The following is a 17,909-nucleotide window of genomic DNA, read 5'->3' on the forward strand; positions in this document are numbered from 1 at the left end:
GGTTTTACATATTGGTTAAGGAAAAAAATCTAATAATATCTATATCTAAACTTATGAAACCCTCAGTAAATAAATGATGAATCAGATTACATACACGTGAGGCACAACAGAATCGGGGATGCCTGTGTGTATAAATAAAGCTGCCCTCTCTTGCTTTTTTGTATTCACATGAATCAAAGATTTGATGAATTTCGGCAGGATCACCAAAAAAAACAATTGCTACCCAATTAGCCATAGCAGATCTAAACATGAGGTCATCTCTCAAAATCTCCCATCATAGGAAATCAAACAATGCCAGTCTACTTCTGAATCAATAACAGTTTACATCCATTCAACTAATTTCTGATCTTTAAATATGAATTTTTTTTTAAAAGTTTGGTAGCTGAATGATCTAAAAAGCCTTTATTCTAGTTTAAAATCTTTGAAATTTATATATCTATAAAACATAATATACTAAATATTATAAAGAGTATATACATAAAAATACTCTTTGCATTATTATATACTTATTATATACTTATTTACATTCAGGGAAATAATATACACACTGAGAGCCTACTCGAGACATCTCTCACAATATGTTAAGGGGACCAAAATGTCCATCAGTGAAGCCAAAATGAAATTTCTTAACACAAAAGTGATATATACTGTTATTTCAAAAATTCTAACATCACATTTTCCACAATTTAACATCCCTGAAAATGCTGCATCGCTAATGTGCTTAATGGTATTTTAACAACTGAGTCAAAAAAGTGGTTCAGAAGAATTGGGGACTCTGAATGTAAAGAAGTTTAGGAATACCTTAATAAATCTGTGGTACGTGCATTTTCCTTTTGAAGTACACACAAGCATGACTTATAGCAAAAGGGAAAAAAAGCTACAGTGAGTCCAGCGACCCTAGTTCAGGAAAATCAAAGCACCAAGTGCAAAGGGAGCACTGGGTCTGTTTCAACACCAGGACTTCTCTTTCACTCTAATGGTGCATAAAGTAACCGTGAGGCGTTTAATCAACAGTGTCTAACACTCAGTGAAAATTCAGTACGTTTGGTTTTACACGTGCCTTCTTTATTAGAACATACAGGATTTTCTCGTATATTCCAGCCAAACTGTGCTCGAAAGCAATGCCTCCCAGTATTGTTTACATAATGGCATGAAAAACAGTATTATGATATCTGTGCCATTCTGGGGCAGATACAGGAAACTGGAACTAGATTCTAGGCATTTGGGAAATTCCTAAATATTTTTTTATGATTTTATTTGGGGGTTGGGTGGGCAAGGGAAACACGGGCTGACTTCTCTATTTTAAGCTTTCTTTAGTTTCCAAATGGTACTTCTAACATGATCCAACAGTCATATATTTGCTCCAAAGTGCTACATCAAAAACATAATAAGTAAACATGTTATTTAATGTCATTATGTATGACTATGACTCATGCAAAACAATAAAACAAACAGGATCTTTTAAATTTAAGTCAGTAAGTAAAAACTAAACTAATTACAACTAGTTTGTTACTAAAACATCACCTAAAGGAAGGTTTAAAATGACTGAATATAACTTATTAGATACCTGTAATTTTAAGTAGAGTTTCATATCACCCCACTGTGAATGATGAGGATTCTTCTTCACAATAAATTTAAGAGCTGGTTCTCTTTTTTCTAAATCACAGTCTTTCAGAAGGTATTCTTCTTTTGCTTCTGTTTTAGTTATAAGCCTGTGTTTATCATCGGCATCTCTGAAAACAGATTCAGTCCATCACATGAAGGAAATAAACTTTCAAGTAGCTCCAAAACCTAGGGGCATACATGCCGAAAGAAACACAGAAATGCTTTTTCCTAAAACTCTCATGGTCAGATGAGCAGCGTAAGAATTCCAAGAGAAAAATATTTTATTAATTCTGAGAAGCTGTGTCAGCAACAGGTCCATGTTATTTAACTTTTTAAGAATTTCTTTTTACGTAAGTTCCTGTTTTCCACAAGGAATTTGAAAAGACATGAGTACAGCAAATATAAATGATGACAAAGAAAATATAAAGCTTAAAGTCAGGATATAAGGAATATAAATACACGAGGTCCAACTGCACCAAACATAGCTGAGTTTCCAGTTGGCTCTTTCTCAAAGCCCAGGTGAAAATGGAGACACAGACAGTGACATAGCTCTTCTCAGTCACTGGTTCTCCATCTACATGCTAGGTATTATTCAAGGCACTCAGAATAAAGGAAATAAAATAAACCTTGTTTTCATGAAACTTACATTCTATTTAGGAAAAGACAATCAACAGCAAACATGACGACAGATAAAAGTGCCATAAAGTAATACAAAGTACAGTAAAGGCATAGAAATTTCCAGCGACTGGGTAATCAGAGGCGGCCACTGGTGAGGGAGCATTCGAGCAGGGCCTTTAAGAAGTCAGAGAACAATCCCGAAAAGCTGGAGAAAAAAATATCTCTAGCAGAGAGAAGAGTAAATGCAAAAGCTCTAACACAGGAGTGTGCTTTGCAAGTGGAGTTCATAGCAAGAGGGCCAGTGTGACCAGAATGCTTAAAGTTAAGTGATGGTGAGGAGTGATGGGAGATAAAGTCAGAGATAGGCAGGGGTCTTGTGAGTAATGGTGAAGACAATTTTATTCTGAATGGATTCAGTGCAGTTCAGTCAGTTCAGTCACTCAGTCGTGTCCGACTCTTTGCGACCCCATGAACCACAGCACGCCAGGCCTCCCTGTCCATCACCAACTCCCGGAGTTTACTCAAACCCATGTCCACTGAGTTGGTGACGCCATCCAACCATCTCACCCTCTGTCGTCCCCTTCTCCTTTTGCCTTCAATCTTTCCCAGCATCAGCGCCTTTTCAAATGAGTCAGTTCTTCACACCAGGTGACCAAAGTATTGGAGTTTCAGCTTCAGCATCAGTCCTTCCAATGAACACCCAGGACTGATCTCCTTTAGGATGGACTGGCTGGATCTCCTTGCAGTCCAAGGGACTCTCAAGAGTCTTCTCCAACACCACAGTTCAAAAGCATCAGTTCTTCTGCGCTCAGCTTTCTTATAGTCCAACTCTCACATCCATACATGACCACTGGAAAAACCACAGCTTTGACTAGATGGACCTTTGCTGGCAAAGTAACATCTCTGCTTTTTAATATGCTGTCTAGGTTGGTCATAGCTTTTCTTCCAAGAAAGAAGCGTCTTTTAATTTCATGGCTGCAGTAACCATCTGCAGTGATTTTGGAGCCCAGAAAAATAAAGTCTGACACTGTCTTCACTGTTTCCCCATCTATCTGCCATGAAGTGATGGGACCGGATGCCATGATCTTAGTTTTCTGAATGTTGAACTTTAAGCCAACTTTCTCACTCTCCTCCTTCACTTTCATCAAGAGGCTCTTTAGTTCTTCTTCACTTTCTGCCATAAGGGTGGTGTCATCTGCATATCTGAGGTTATTGATACTTCTCCCGGCAATCTTGATTCCAGCTTGTGCTTCATCCAGCCCAGCATTTTGCATGATGTACTCTACTGCTGCTGCTGCTAAGTCGCTTCAGTCATGTCCGGCTCTGTGTGACCCCATAGACGGCAGCCCACCAGGCTCTGCTGCCCCTGGGATTCTCCAGGCAAGAACACTGGAGTGGATTGCCATTTCGTTCTCCAATGCATGAAAGTGAAAAGTGAAAGTGAAGTCGCTCAGTCATGTCCAACTCTTAGCAACCTCATGAACTGCAGCCTACCAGGCTCCTCCATCCATGTGATTTTCCAGACAAGAGTACTGGAGTGGGGTGCCATTGCCTTCTCTGATGTACTCTGCATATAAGTTAAATAAGCAAGAACACAATATACAGCCTTGACATACTCCTTTCCTGATTTGGAACCAGTCTGTTGTTCCATGTCCAGTTCTAACTGTTGCTTCTTGACTTGCATACAGATTCCTCTGCCTTTTCTAAGTCCAGCTTGAACATCTGGAAGTTCACGACCCATGTCCTGTTGAATCTGAATGAATTAGAAAGTGTTAAGAAGCCTTGAGTAGAAGGCTCCAGGAGAAGAGACTGATGGTGCAGAAGTGGGAGGAGAGGCCGGTTAGACGGCTGCGCCACGGTGGTCCAGGTGAGAGCCGCTGGGGGACCAGCCTAAGGCATGACGGCACACAGAATGGGAAATGATCAGATTCAGGATACGGCTTAAGCCCTTAAACACAGAACCAGATGGATTTGGAATTAAACATTGAACACAGAAACAACCAATGAAGGAAGCTGTCCTTTACTGAAACAGTAAACCCTGAGGAGGTACAGGACGGGGAGGGGGAGGACAGTTAATAACCAAGAATGACTTCAAGATGACGAAATAATCTGGAAGTATAAACCAAAGGAAGGAAAACTGTCATTGTATGAATTCTATCATCGAAGATGTTGGAAAAACACAGAACGGATGGCTATATTCCCAATTATGTTTGAACTTCTCGAGTATTTTTCCAGACTGCTACATGTGCCGAGCTCACACGGTCATGTCCGGCTCTTTGCAGCCCCATGCAGCCCACCAGGCTCCTCTGTCCGTGGGATTCTCCAGGCAAGAATACTGGAGTGGGTTGCCGCCTCCTGCTCCAGCAGACCACTACATGACTTTAAGTTGATGATCACTGGCTTCCATTTTCTCATGGAAAAAGGCTACATGTGGTAATTTAGTTCCTGAATGCTATCCGTACTTTAAAGCGATAACACTGTGGCCCTTAACCGCTGGGCGCATCGATGACATTGTTATGCATAAGCACTGGGGACAGAGTTTATGATTCATAATTCCAACGGGTACCAGAACATTTCCCATCGCTGATCATGAGACCAGAAACACCTCCCATTCTGTCTTCCAAGGATTCTACTTGGCAACAGGTCGATGGTGCCGGCTCTCAACGTCTGCAGCAGGGACTCTGAAAGGGCAGGTCCGCCAGGCATGTGAGCAGTTGATCTGGGCTGAACATATAAGAAGTGGGCGCAGGGAGCAGACAGGAGGCTGAGTGAGAACCCAAGGCGGGAGCTTCAGGTGTGAAAGACACCTCACAGGACTTGGCTGAGGTGAGCAGGAGGCACAGAACCAGGCAGAGCAGTGAGGGGCAGTCCGTGGTGATACAAGAAGAGAGAAAGGCCAGGAGAGAAGAAGGAATGGCGGAAGAATCTGATTCTTCCTCATCTATGCTCTCCCCTGCCAATTCAGGAGAACAGAAAGCGAATGGGAAGAGGTGTTCTGAGCACCGGCAGGGTGGTTACACTCTCCCCCTCTCACGGGGGTGCCAGTCCTCTAACCAGGGTGGTCCCGCGGCGGTCAGAGAGAGAAAAAGACAAACGGACCCTTCGGGGTGGGCGAAGGGAAGGACTGGGAAGCTGCTACTAAGAGGTGGTTGAGGAAAAAGCAAAAGGACGCATCCACGGCAGACCCAGGCCGTCCGTCCTGTTGATGTGGCATGACTGGTAAGCACAGGCTTCCTGCATTTTTTTGGCAAAATGGAAAACACAAAAATTTTAGGAAACTTTCAAAACAAAAAACAAATTATGAAAATGTTGACTCCAAATGGATCAAATCATTATTTTGCCCTAAACCGACATGCAAATGTTAAACTTCAGTAATTTAGAACATGCTCTGAAATAAAAATAAGTACCTGCAATTATCACAAGTTGCCAAATCAAAGTGGTTCATAAGGTAAGAATCCATGAACTCTTTACCACATTCTTCACATATAACATAATCAAATTCCATAACAGGTCCTAAAGAATGGAAAATTCATTCTTAAGTTTCCTTTTTGTATGTAATTAGAATACATTTTCCTTTATTTCATTAGCTTACGAAATGTGTTTTATGACTGATACAAATATATTGACATATGACAACATAAAACTTGAAGTAATCTTCCATTTATTAAAAAAATTTTTAGAGGAAAAAAGAAACGAGAAAGGAAATAATATAAAAGGAAAAAATTATCAACTCATTCAGTACTGTTGAACACAAACCCCATGTAAAGTACTTGTATTATTAATACTTCTGTATTGCTGCTAAAACAATTTACTACCAATTAAGGGGCTAAAATAACACAAACTTATTTTATCACGGTCTGGAGTTTATACGTCTGACACAGGTCTCAGTGGGCTAGAGGCAAGCTGTTGGCAGAGTTGCGCTCGTTTCTGGAGGTTGTGGAGGGACAATCTATCACCCTGCCATTTCCGCTATAGAGGCCACCTGCATTCCTTGACTCACGACTCCCTTCCTCCATCTTCAAAGCCAGCAGCTGTGGCTTCTTATATCACTATGACTTCTTCCATGATCACACCTACCCCAGACTCTCTCCTGCCTCTCTCCTACTTTTAACGATGCTTGTGATTACAGCTGGATACCCCAGAATAATCTCCTCACCTCAAGGTCTTTAACCTTAATTTTATCTGCAAAGTGCCTTTCGCTCTGCAAGGTAATAAATCCACAGATTCCAGGGTGAGTAGAAGGTGCGCATCACCACACTACGGATGACAGCACAGAGACCAGCCCCAAGGTGGAAGCCAGGCGGGGAGCTGCTTACACGTAAGGGAGACGGACATAACATACAGCACAGAACAGAACAGTGAAGAGCAAAGCGACAGTAAAAGAGACAGCACGGAACTCACTTTCAAGTGGGGAGCTCCCTCCACTCCACCTCCTACCAACAGAGCAAACGGCTTCCTCTTCATCTGTCTCCACTACCAGACTGAACATCTCTAAAGGGCAGAGACTGTACTTAAGCTATACAACCTCAACACCCACTATGGAAACGACTCCAGGTAAAGTAAAGCAGAATTTTTAAAAAGATTTCAAATACCCAGCTAAGGGTCTTTATCCTACAGAACTGTTTTCTTTTTACCAGCAAACCTGGAAGTTTTACTAACAAGTCTTTAGGGTGACTGCCACTGCCCACCACCAACCCTGAGAACCGCCACTAGTCCCAGGGGGAAGAAAGATGGAGCTGTCATTTGTTTGTGATTCGTTCAGCGTATTCCTATCACTGCCTCTCCTTACCTACTTCCAACACAAGAAGGTCAATTAATATTCCAGCACTTCTTAATCTCACTAATCTCCAAGCCCTAACAAAACCCAAGTTACCAGATGTATGATTTGCAAATATTTTCCCTCATTCAGTAGGTGGTCTTTTCGAAGGTTTCCTTTGCTATGTGGAAGCTTTTTAATTTGACCCATTTGTTTAACAGTTGTTTCTTTTTTTTTTAATTTTTAAAAAATATATCAGCTATAATTTATTTAAAGCTTTACTTTCAATTATGAAGGTTCTGCCTCTGTTGCCTCTGCTTTTGGTGTCATATCCAAAAATATCATTAGCAAGACCAATGTCAAGGAGCTTTTCATGTTTTCTTCTAGGAGTTTTACGGTTTGCCTTATATTTAAATCTTTCATCTATTTTGAGTTATTTTGTATGATGTTAAGACAGTGGCCTTATTTCATTCTTTTCCATGTGACTGTCCAGTTATCCCAACTCCATTTATTAATGTCCTTTCTCTATTGTATATTCTTGGCTCCTTTATCATAAATTACCTGACCATACGTGTAGGTTTTCTCTGGGCTCTCTCTTCTGTTCCACTGATCTATGTGTCTGTTTTTATGCCAATATCATATTTATTTTCATTATGATGGCTCTGAAATATAATTTGAAATCAGGGAGCATGAGGTCTCCAGTTCTGTCCTTCTTTTTCAAGATTCAATGGCCATTCAGGGTCTTTCGTTGTTCATATGAATTAAAAATTTTTTCTATTTCTGTGGGAAAATGCTATTGGAATTTTGGCCAGGCCTGCACTGATTCTGCAGATTGCTTTAGGTACTCTGGACATTTTAACATTAGTAACTCTTCCAACTCAGGAGCATAGAATGTCTTTCCATTTAGTTGTGTCTTCTTCCATTTCTGTCTTACAGTTTTCAGTGTACAAGTATTTCACCTCCTTGGTTAAATTTATTCCTAGGTATTTTATTATTTCTGATAAATAGGCAGTTGTAAATGGGACTGTTTTCTTAATTTCTCTTTCTGATAGTTGACTAGTAGTGTACAGAAATGCAACAGATTTCTGTGTATGGATTTTGTTTCCTGAAACTTTACTGAGTACATTTAATAGTTTATACATACACATATGTATACACATATACATGTTTCAGAAATCATGAGTTCATACCCATGACTTTAATCTATCCAATTTTGATCCATTCCCATAGGGTTCTTTCTGGCCTTCTCCCATTCTATATTTGTATGCCCCTTCTTCCACAATGAGAACCCTGGCTCCCAACATCAAGAAATACATTCATCTATTTGAGCCAATAATACATCTAAAATAATCTCAAAATTTCTTCCCTCATATCACTCTATAAAATGAGTTCAGGAATGTTGCAGTTTGTCCCCTTACCCCACCTATCTCAAACTGAGGATATCCTGTCAAATACTATGCCCATAAATCATTTGGACTAGTTCCTTCTGTCCTCCCCCTCTTCAATATGTGTTAATGCATTTGGAAAAATACATCCACTTGTTTATTTGCTTTTAGGTTGTTTACTGTTTCTATACATGCTAACTTAACTTTTTAAAAAATATGTAAACTTAACCAGGAGTATACATACTATTGGGCCAGTTAGCCTACTGCTGTGAATCGGAGAGCTGGACAAAAGTTTACCTCCAAATATATTCACTGCAGTAATAATTATTAGAAGAGAGAAAAGAAACAAAAGAGCTGCATTTAAGTGAACCATGGTACAGCCATCAAATGGAATACTATGTAGCCATTAAAAACAAAGCTCTGAAAGAATATTTGAGAAATGGGGAAAGCACTTTTCCTCTAAACATGAAGAAAGAATGTGCTAAATTTTATCTCTTGCATTCAAGACCCTCATTTCAACCTATCAAGATAATTTTAAGTATTTATTCTATCAACCTATTATAAGACTGAGAGCATAAACTATTAAGCATCTAAACCACATTTTTAAATGAATCTGCCAAATTTGTTTAATTTTTAATCTACTAGCAAAACCGCCAAATTTTATCATTCTTATGAAGTCAACTTGCTCACTGACTAAATGTGCCATTTTTTAACACCAGCTTGCAAAAAATCATGCCTGTCATTCAACACGACCAGTCTAGATACCTGTTTTTTGAAAACGCACTTTACCTGGCTGATGAACAACTTTTCCAACTGTATGTCCTTCTTCCTCCTCCTCCTCCAGGATGAAGCCTCCTCCCGTGTCAATTATCTTTGGGGCTGCTTTTACATTAGCCACGCCTACAAAAGTTAAGAAGTGGTCAAGAAATGAACCAGGTAAGCCCGTATGCTCCCCTGTGTATAAACAGGAACTTTCAAAAATTTAATATATATCAAACAAGACAAGAAGTCCACTATTACCACTTCTATTCAACATTATACTGAAGGCCCCAGTCACTGTAATATGGCAAGAAAACAAGACAAGCATAAAGGCTGAAAAGGGTAAATCAGTATTTAGTCACAGATGATGCGATCATGTAATAGAGGACATCCATAAGAATCTACAACTAGAATTAAGAAATAATACCTAGGAATAGATGTGTAAAACCTCTATACTGAAAACACCACAACAGAAATCAAAGTCACTTCTCCCCAGGTTCACCTGAAGATTCAATGTGATCCCACTCGAAACCCCAGGAGGTACTTGCTAGTGTGTGTTGGGGGTGGGGAGGAATAACGGGAGCTGACAAGCTGATCCGATGCTTATGTGTAAATACAGAGAACAGAGAATAGCCAAGATAATCCTGAACAAAACTACAGAATTTACACTGCCCAGATTTAAAGATTTACTACAAAGCTTCAGTCATTATGACGGTGAGTACTAAAACAAAGACAAAGAGACCAGTGTAACAGAGTCCTGTTAATAGAGCTCCACATATTTACAGCAAAGGCTTAACTCACCGCAAAGGCTCCAAGGCAATTCAGTGAGAAAAAGATAGCATTTCCAATAAATGATGCTAGGATTTATGACTAAGGCACTTCTACAAAACACTGAGGAAAAGATGGTCATTCCAATAAATGAACTTTGACTCTATCGCATACAATATACACAGAACAATTTTTAAATGGATCACAATCTTGAACATAAAAGGTAAAATAAAGCTTCTAGAAGAAAACATAAAATAACTGTATGAACTTGAGGTAGCCAAAAACTTCTTACACATGACATACACGTATCCACCATAAGAGAAAAACTGCTTAATTGAACTTGACTGAAACTATTATAACGTCAAATTTTATCAAGATGGTGGAGTAGAAGGATGTGCACTCATCTCCTCCTGCAAAAGCACCGAAATCTCCACTAGCTGTTGAGCAACTAGGACAGGCGAACACTAGAACCCACCAAAAAACACACCCCATGTCCAAAGACAAAGAAGCCACAACGAGAAGGAAGTTTACAGAAGCCTCTTAGCCTCATTCAGCAGAAAGTGAAAGTACTGATCAGTTGTGTCTGACTCTTCGCGATCCCGTGGACTGTAGCCTGGACAGGCTCCTCTGTTCATGGAATTCTCCAGGCAAGAATTCTGGAGTGGGCTGCCACTTCCTTCTCCAGGAACATATGTATAAGAGCATGAGAAGAAGAACCACAGTCCCACAGCGGCTAGAACAAAAACCACAGGGCAGAAAATCAGGATGAAAAACAGAGTTATGTCCCAGGTGAAGGGACAATATAACCCCCCTGGAAAAACAGCTAAATGAAGCGGAGACAGGCAACCTTTCAGAAAAAGAATTCAGAATGATGGTGAAGATGACCCAGGACCTCAGAAAAAGAACGGAGAAGATGCAAGGAATGCTTACCAAAGAGTCAGAGGCACTAAACACACACACACAGATGAAGGATACCTAGAAGGAATCAACAGCAGAATAAGTGAGGTGGACAAATGGACAAGTGACCTGGAAGGCAGAACAGTGGAAATCACTGCTGCAGAACAGAATATAGAAAAAACAATGGGAAAAAAAAATGAAGACAGCCTAAGAGACCTCCGGGACATGAAACACACCAACATTCACATTACAGGGGTCCCAGAAGGAGGAGAGAGAGAGAGAGAGAGAGAGAAAGGACCAGAGAAAATATCTGAAGAGATAATAGTTGAAAACTTCCCTCACATAGGAAAGGAAATAGTCAACCAAGTCCAGGAAGCAGAGTCCTAGGCAGGATAAACCCACGGAGGAACACACCAAGACACGCAGTAATCAAAGTGACAAAAATGAGAGACAAAGATAAAATATTAAAAGGAACAAAGGAAAAGTGACAAATAACATACAAGGGAACTCCCATCTGGTTACAGCTGATTTCTCAACAGAAACTCTGCAAACCAGAGGGAACCTCACGACACACTTAAAGTGTTGAAAGGGAAGAGCCTACAAGAACACCCTACCTAGCAAGATTCTCATTCAAATTTGATGGAGAAATCAAAAGCTTTCCAAACAAGTAGAAGTTAAGAGAATTCAGCACCACCAAACCAGCTTTACAACAAATGCTACAGAAACGTTTCTAGACAGGAAACACAAGAGAAGGAAAAGACCTACAGAAGATAAACCCAAAACAATTAAGAAAATGGTAATAGGATCATATATATTGGTAATTCCCTTAAATGTAAATGGATTAAATGCATGAAGCAAAAGATGGACTGGCTAGGCAGGTGAAAATGTTCAAAAACACACTTCCACTTACCACATCACTCTGCTTGACCTCCCAAGCTGTATGTAATTATTTTATATTGTTAAGTTAATCTTGTTCCCATTATGGCTTACAATTATAACTATCTTTTATTTTTTTGTCTGGCTATTGATTGTGAAAACTGATAAACATCTTTTACTATTGTGATTATATAACTATTACTCAATACTGTTGAATCATGATTGGTCAACAGAAAAATAATTCTATATCACCCAAACTACCATTTAATAGAAAATCCTGTAATCACTTTTTAAAGTCCAGATGCATATCAGAATTATCTTGGAATTTTTTGAAAAATACAAATGCCCAGGTATTGCTATTCTCCAAAGCTCCAGATAGGTCTCTAATGAGCATCCATGTTTAAAAACAACTGGACTACATGAGGATCTTTTACTTTTATCTAGTTTGTTTCACATTTTCTATTTCATATTCAGTGCTCCCATTTCATTTAATTTTCCAATTTCTCCATCTTTTTTTGTTCTTTCTCAAGCCTTTATCAAGTGTAGTAGAAAAGCTTTTATATACAAATATATGAACATTAGGTATAATACTTTTAGAAAACATGAATTTTGCCTAACTAAAAAATGTATGACAGTTTGATTCCACTTGCTTGACTTCGTATGAACAAAACGTTAGATTTCTAATTTAAAAAAAATAGATATGCAACAAGCAACAAAGGTTTACAGTACAGCACAGAGAATGATGCTCAATACCTTGTAATAACCTGCAATGGAAAATAACTCGAAAAGTAACACAGGTGTGTATGTATAACTGAGCCACCTTCCTGTGCACCCGAAACATTCACTGTAAGTCAACTCACTTCAATAAAATATATAAAGGAAAAACCTCTATTCATCAAAAGACACCATTATGAGAGTAAAAAGACAAGATGAAACCTGGCAGAAGCTATTTGCAAGATGTATATCTGACAAAAGACTCATATCCAGAATACACAGTGAAATCCTATAAACAGGTGTCCCTGGTGGCTCAGATGGTAAAGAATGCTCCTGCAGTGCAGGAGACCCCAGGTTTGATCCCAGGGTCGGGAAGACCCCCTGGAGAAGGGAATGGCAACCCACTCCACTATTCTTGCCTGGAGAATCCCATGGACGGAGGAGCCTGGCGGGCTACTGCTAAGGGGTCACAAAGAGTCGGACACAACTGGGCAACTAACACTTCCACTTCAGTAAAAGAAAGACGGAGCCTTAAAAAAAGGCAAAAGCCCAGAAGGGAAACTTCACAAACGAAAACACGCAAATATCCAGTAACCACAAGAAAAAGCTCTATCATTAGAAATTAGGAAAATACAAATTAAAACCATAATGAAATACCACCACTCCCACCAGAATACTCAAAATGAAAAAGACTGACAATACCAAATGAAGATGTGGTATTGAGGCTGTCATATATTGCTGGTAAGATTCTAAATTGATATAACCACTGTTTGGTAATGCCTCAGTTCAGTTCAGTCACTCAGTCATGTCCGACTCTTCGCGACCCCATGAACCGCAGCACACCAGGCCTCCCTGTCCATCACCAACTCCCGGAGTTTACCCAAACTCATGTCCATTGAGTCAGTGATGCCATCCAATCATCTCATCCTCTGTCGTCCCCTTCTGCTCCTGCCCTCAATCTTTCCCAGCATCAGGGTCTTTTCCAAGGAGTCAGTTCTTCGAATCAGGTGGCCAAAGTATTGGAGTTTCAGCTTCAGTCCTTCCAATGAACACCCAGGACTGATCTCCTTCAGGATGGACTGGTTGGATCTCCTTGCAGTCCAAGGGGCTCTCAAGAGTCTTCTCCAACACCACAGTTCAAAAGCATCAATTCTTCAGTGCTCAGCTTTCTTTATAGTCCAACTCTCACATCCATACATGACCACTGGAAAAATCATAGCCTTGACTAGACAGACCTTTGTTGCCAAAGTAATGTCTCTACTTTTTAATATGCTGTCTAGGTTGGTCATAGCTGTTCTTCCAAGGAGTAAGCGTCTTTTTATTTCATGGCTGCAATCACCATCAGAAGTGATTTTGGAGTCCAAAAAAATAAAGTCAGTCACTGTTTCCACTCTTTCCCCATCTATCTGCCATGAAGGGATGGGACCGGATGCCATGATCTTAGTTTTCTGAATGTTGAGCTTTAAGCCAACTTTTTCACTCTCCTCTTTCACTTTCATCAAGAGGCTCTTTAGTTCTTCTTCACTTTTCGCCATAAGGGTGGTGTCATCTGCATATCTGAGGTTATTGATATTTCTCCCACAATCTTGATTCCAGCTTGTGCTTCCTCCAGCCCAGCGTTTCTCATGATGTATTCTGCGTATACTAAAGCTAAATACACATTCCCCCTAGGAGCCAGGGTTACATTTCTAGGTATATACACAATAGAAATGTGTGCATATGTCCACCATAAAACATATATCAAAATGCTCACAAATGTTTTCCTTTTAATAGCTCCAAACTGGAAACAACCCAAATTTCCATCAAAAGGGAAATGGAAAAACTACAATGTAAAAACATAAAAGAGTACTATAGAACATATAAATGATATAAATTATATGATATAAATCATATAAATGAACAGATTACCAATACATGCAACAACAGGGATGAATCTCTCAGGTATTACTTTGACCAAAAGAAGTCAGATACTGTATGATTCCATTCATATAATGTTCAAAAACAGATGGTACTAATCAAATCCTCAGAAGAGTAGTTACTTCTGAGGGTGAGTAACTGATCAGGAAGTGACAGTAGGGAAACTTCTAAGGTTCTGGAAGTGTCAGTACAGTATATTGATGCTGTGTATTAGACATGAGCACTCACACAGGTAAAATTCAGATAAGTGCACTTTACATTAAAGTATGTTATAACTAATTCTTTAAGACATAGAGGTATTATTCTGCTTAAATCACTCCCCTTCCCTGGCCTCAATTTCTTTTTCTATTATATAAAGGGATTAGAGTATAATAAGCCTGTTTCTACAGTTAACAGCAATTTTCATATTTTACTATACTGCCCGTTCATCTCCTTATATCCCTGCATTAGCCTGAGCGCTTTTATCTCTGTAATTCTGAAAAATAGTTTAGCATTCCATGAATACTTACTGACTGGATAGAAAATGTACCAGAATATGATTTTGATTTCATGAATGTCATAAGAAGAAGGGAAGCTGTGGTTATTAAGACTATAATTAGAGCAGGATCCTGAACAATGCTGCTGCTGCTAAGTCACATCAGTCGTGTCCAACTCTGTGCGACCCCACAGACGGCAGCCCACCAGGCTCCCGTCCCTGGGACAACGCTAAATCAGGCCAAAACCCAAGCCCCATTTCTCTCCACGGCTGTGCCTTGCATTTCCCCAGGCCCGTAGCACTACTCTTAGCAACACATTCTAAGCAAGTTCTTCTCAGTCTTTTCCAAGGCATGTCATAGCACACAGAGAATATGAAAACTATACATATGGAAATAAAAGTATTACAAAGAACAAAAATCTCAGCACCTAACTAACTCGAAGCACAGGTTGTCTATAATGCAACAACACAGTTCAGTTCTTTGGTAAATGCCCAAGAAATCTTACAAGATATTCATGCTGCCTTGCTTTCCATTATCAGACATTTAATACCACTTTATGCTCTACTTTGCACCCCTGTCCCATAGCCATTTTACACATTTAGAAATCTTTATGGAATCATGAATTGAATTAATCCATGCAGATGAAGAACATTTTGTCCTGACCCTAGAATGCTTAAAAGTGGCCAAAATGTGCAGATTCCGTGTCAGTATGAATGAATACAGACATGCAGCCAGCTCTTTTCACTCTTCCTTTCTTCTGGCTGATGAGAAGGGGTAGCAGATCACACAGTTCTGACTGAGCTCAACTGCTCAGGTAGGTTTGGACACAGGTTTAGGAAAACAGGTGCTTCACATTATAGAGGCAATCCTGAAGAACCACATGTCACCCAAACTGTACTTCTCTGGGGAAAATGACTGGTTGACCCCCACTGGAGAATTACATGATAGGCAAAGAGACAGGTAGCCAAGTGCTGCTCTAAGAAAAGGGAAAGATGAAATCCAAGCAAGAATAACAGCCCTTCATCCTAAGAGTGAGAGAAATGCCTAGTATAGCAGAGGCAACTAGTGAGCAAGGAAGGGCCCTGAATCCAGCGTCAGACGACCTGAGCTCTAGTCCTGATTAGCCTTTGCACTTACTGGGATGAACCTGAGCAAACCCCCTTTCCTTTCCTGATCCTCAGTTATCATCTCAGTATAACACGGATACCAAGCCCTGCCCTAAAGAACTCAAGGTTAGCTGTTTGAATCACATGAGCCAATCTGAAAAACGTGAAGCGCAAAGGTGCACTCTGCTACCCCCAGGAAGGCAGGAGCTAGGGCCTGTCTGCTCCCAGCGCGTAGCAAGCACTGCGTACCAGCCCGTGTTACACGGATGCATGAGCTGGCGCAGGGCTCCTACTCACAGGAGCTGTAAGGTCTAAGCTTTACACAAAGACCACCCCTGGGGCCCGCGGACACTGCAGGAAGAGAGCAGCGAGGGGGAGCTGAGACCCTGGCTGGCACCTCCAGACGGCGAGGGAGGCTGCATCCCCAGACTAAGGGCGGCGGCTGGGCCGCCCAAGGCAGGGAGGAAAGGCCAGCGCTGGGAGTCGGGGTCGCCCTGTGGCCCGGACGGCCCGCAGTGCCAGTCCCCGACGGGCGCACTCCCTGCCCCCTCCGCCCGCCCCGCCCCGGGGCTGGCACGCGTCTGCGCGCAGACGCGAGAGCGGGGCGCCCCGTCCAGGACGCGGCCCGGCCCCCAGCAGAGGAGAGGCAGGCGCCGCCAAGGCCCGGCTACCTCCAGCGGCCGCAGCGGCCGGCGCCGGGTACGGCCGGGCCGCCAGCCGGGCCTGGCGCAGCATCAGCGCCCGCTGCCGCTTCCGCTCGATGCTCGCCCGCACTGAGGCGGACAGCTCCGCTGGCGGTTCTGAAGCCGCCGGCCCCGACGAAGCCGCCCCGGCGGCGGCCATCTCCAACCTGCCCGCGGTCGGCGGCTCTAGCTCCGCGCACGCGCGCTGGTGGCCCCGCGGGAGTCGCCGGCACCGCCCCCTAGAGGGCGCGCCTGCGCAGTCCCAGAAGGAAGTGGGGGAGGAGAGGCGGAGCGTGAGGTCTGCGCACGCGTCGGCGCCGAGGCTTCCTGCCGGTTCCTGAGCCAGCGCGAGAGCCAGCGCGGAGATCAGCGATCAGCATCTGGTCATCCCTGAAACAACAGTTTCGCTTGGTAGTTCAGAGTATGGGCTTTGGACTCAGTCCAGTCGCTCAGTCGTGTCCGGCTCTCTGTGACCCCATGGACTGCAGCACCCCAGGCCTCCCTGTCCATCACCAACTCCCGGAGCTTGCTCACACTCACATCCATCGGGTCGGTGATGCCATCCAGCCATCTCATCCTCTGTCGTTCCCTTCTCCTGCCTTCAAAATTTCCCAGCATCAGGGCTTTTTCCGATGAGTCGGTTCTTCGCATCAGGTCGCCAAACTTTGGAGTTTCCGCTTCAACATCAGTCCTTCCAATGATATTCAGGACCAATTTTTCCTTCAGGATCGACTTCTTTGATCTCCTTGCAGTCCAAGGGACTCTCAGGAGCCTTCTCCAACACCACAGGTCAAAAGCATCAATTCTTCAGCACTCAGCCTTCTTTATAGTCCAACTCTCATATCCATACATAACTACTGGAAAAACCTTAGCTTTGACTAGACAGACTTTGTTGGCAAAATAATGTCTCTGCTTTTTAATATGCTAGGTTGGTCATAGCTTTTTTTCCAAGCAGCAAGAGTCTTTTGATTTCATGGCTGCAGTCGCCATTTGCAGTGATTTTGGAGCCCAAGAAAATAAAGTCTCTCACTGTTTCCATTGCTTCCCCATCTATTTGCCATGACGTGATGGGACCAGGTGCCATGATCTTAGTTTTCTGAATGTTGAGTTTTAAGCAAGCTTTCTCACTCTCCTCTTTCACTTTCATCAAGAGGTTCTTTAGTTCCTTTTCACTTTCTGCCATAAGGGTGGTATCATCTGTGTATCGGAGGTTATTGATATTAATCCCTGCAATCTTGATTCCAGCCTGTGCTTCATCAAGCCCAGCATTTTGCATGATGCAATCTGCATATAAGTTATATAAGCAGGGTGACAGTATACAGCCTTGACCTACTCCTTTCCCAATTTGG

At 41.8% G+C, this 17,909-nt stretch overlaps 1 protein-coding gene across 1 annotated transcript in view; it reads right to left on the reverse strand.

Annotated features, from left to right (window-relative positions):
* The window catches only part of XPA (XPA, DNA damage recognition and repair factor), a 28,068-nt gene extending 11,303 nt beyond the window's left edge, over window positions 1-16,765 (reverse strand). Inside the window, exons 1-4 of the mRNA XM_065908090.1 lie at window positions 16,549-16,765; window positions 9,154-9,264; window positions 5,631-5,736; window positions 1,568-1,733 (exon numbers count right to left, since the gene is read on the reverse strand). Of these exons, the coding sequence (XP_065764162.1) occupies window positions 1,568-1,733; window positions 5,631-5,736; window positions 9,154-9,264; window positions 16,549-16,720 (555 nt within the window). The 5' untranslated portion in view covers window positions 16,721-16,765. The remainder of the gene's footprint in view (window positions 1-1,567; window positions 1,734-5,630; window positions 5,737-9,153; window positions 9,265-16,548) is intronic.
* Window positions 16,766-17,909: the final 1,144 nt, after the last annotated feature.

This window comes from Muntiacus reevesi, chromosome 17 (genome assembly GCF_963930625.1).
Source record: "Muntiacus reevesi chromosome 17, mMunRee1.1, whole genome shotgun sequence".
NCBI classification, from domain to species: Eukaryota; Metazoa; Chordata; class Mammalia; order Artiodactyla; family Cervidae; genus Muntiacus; species Muntiacus reevesi.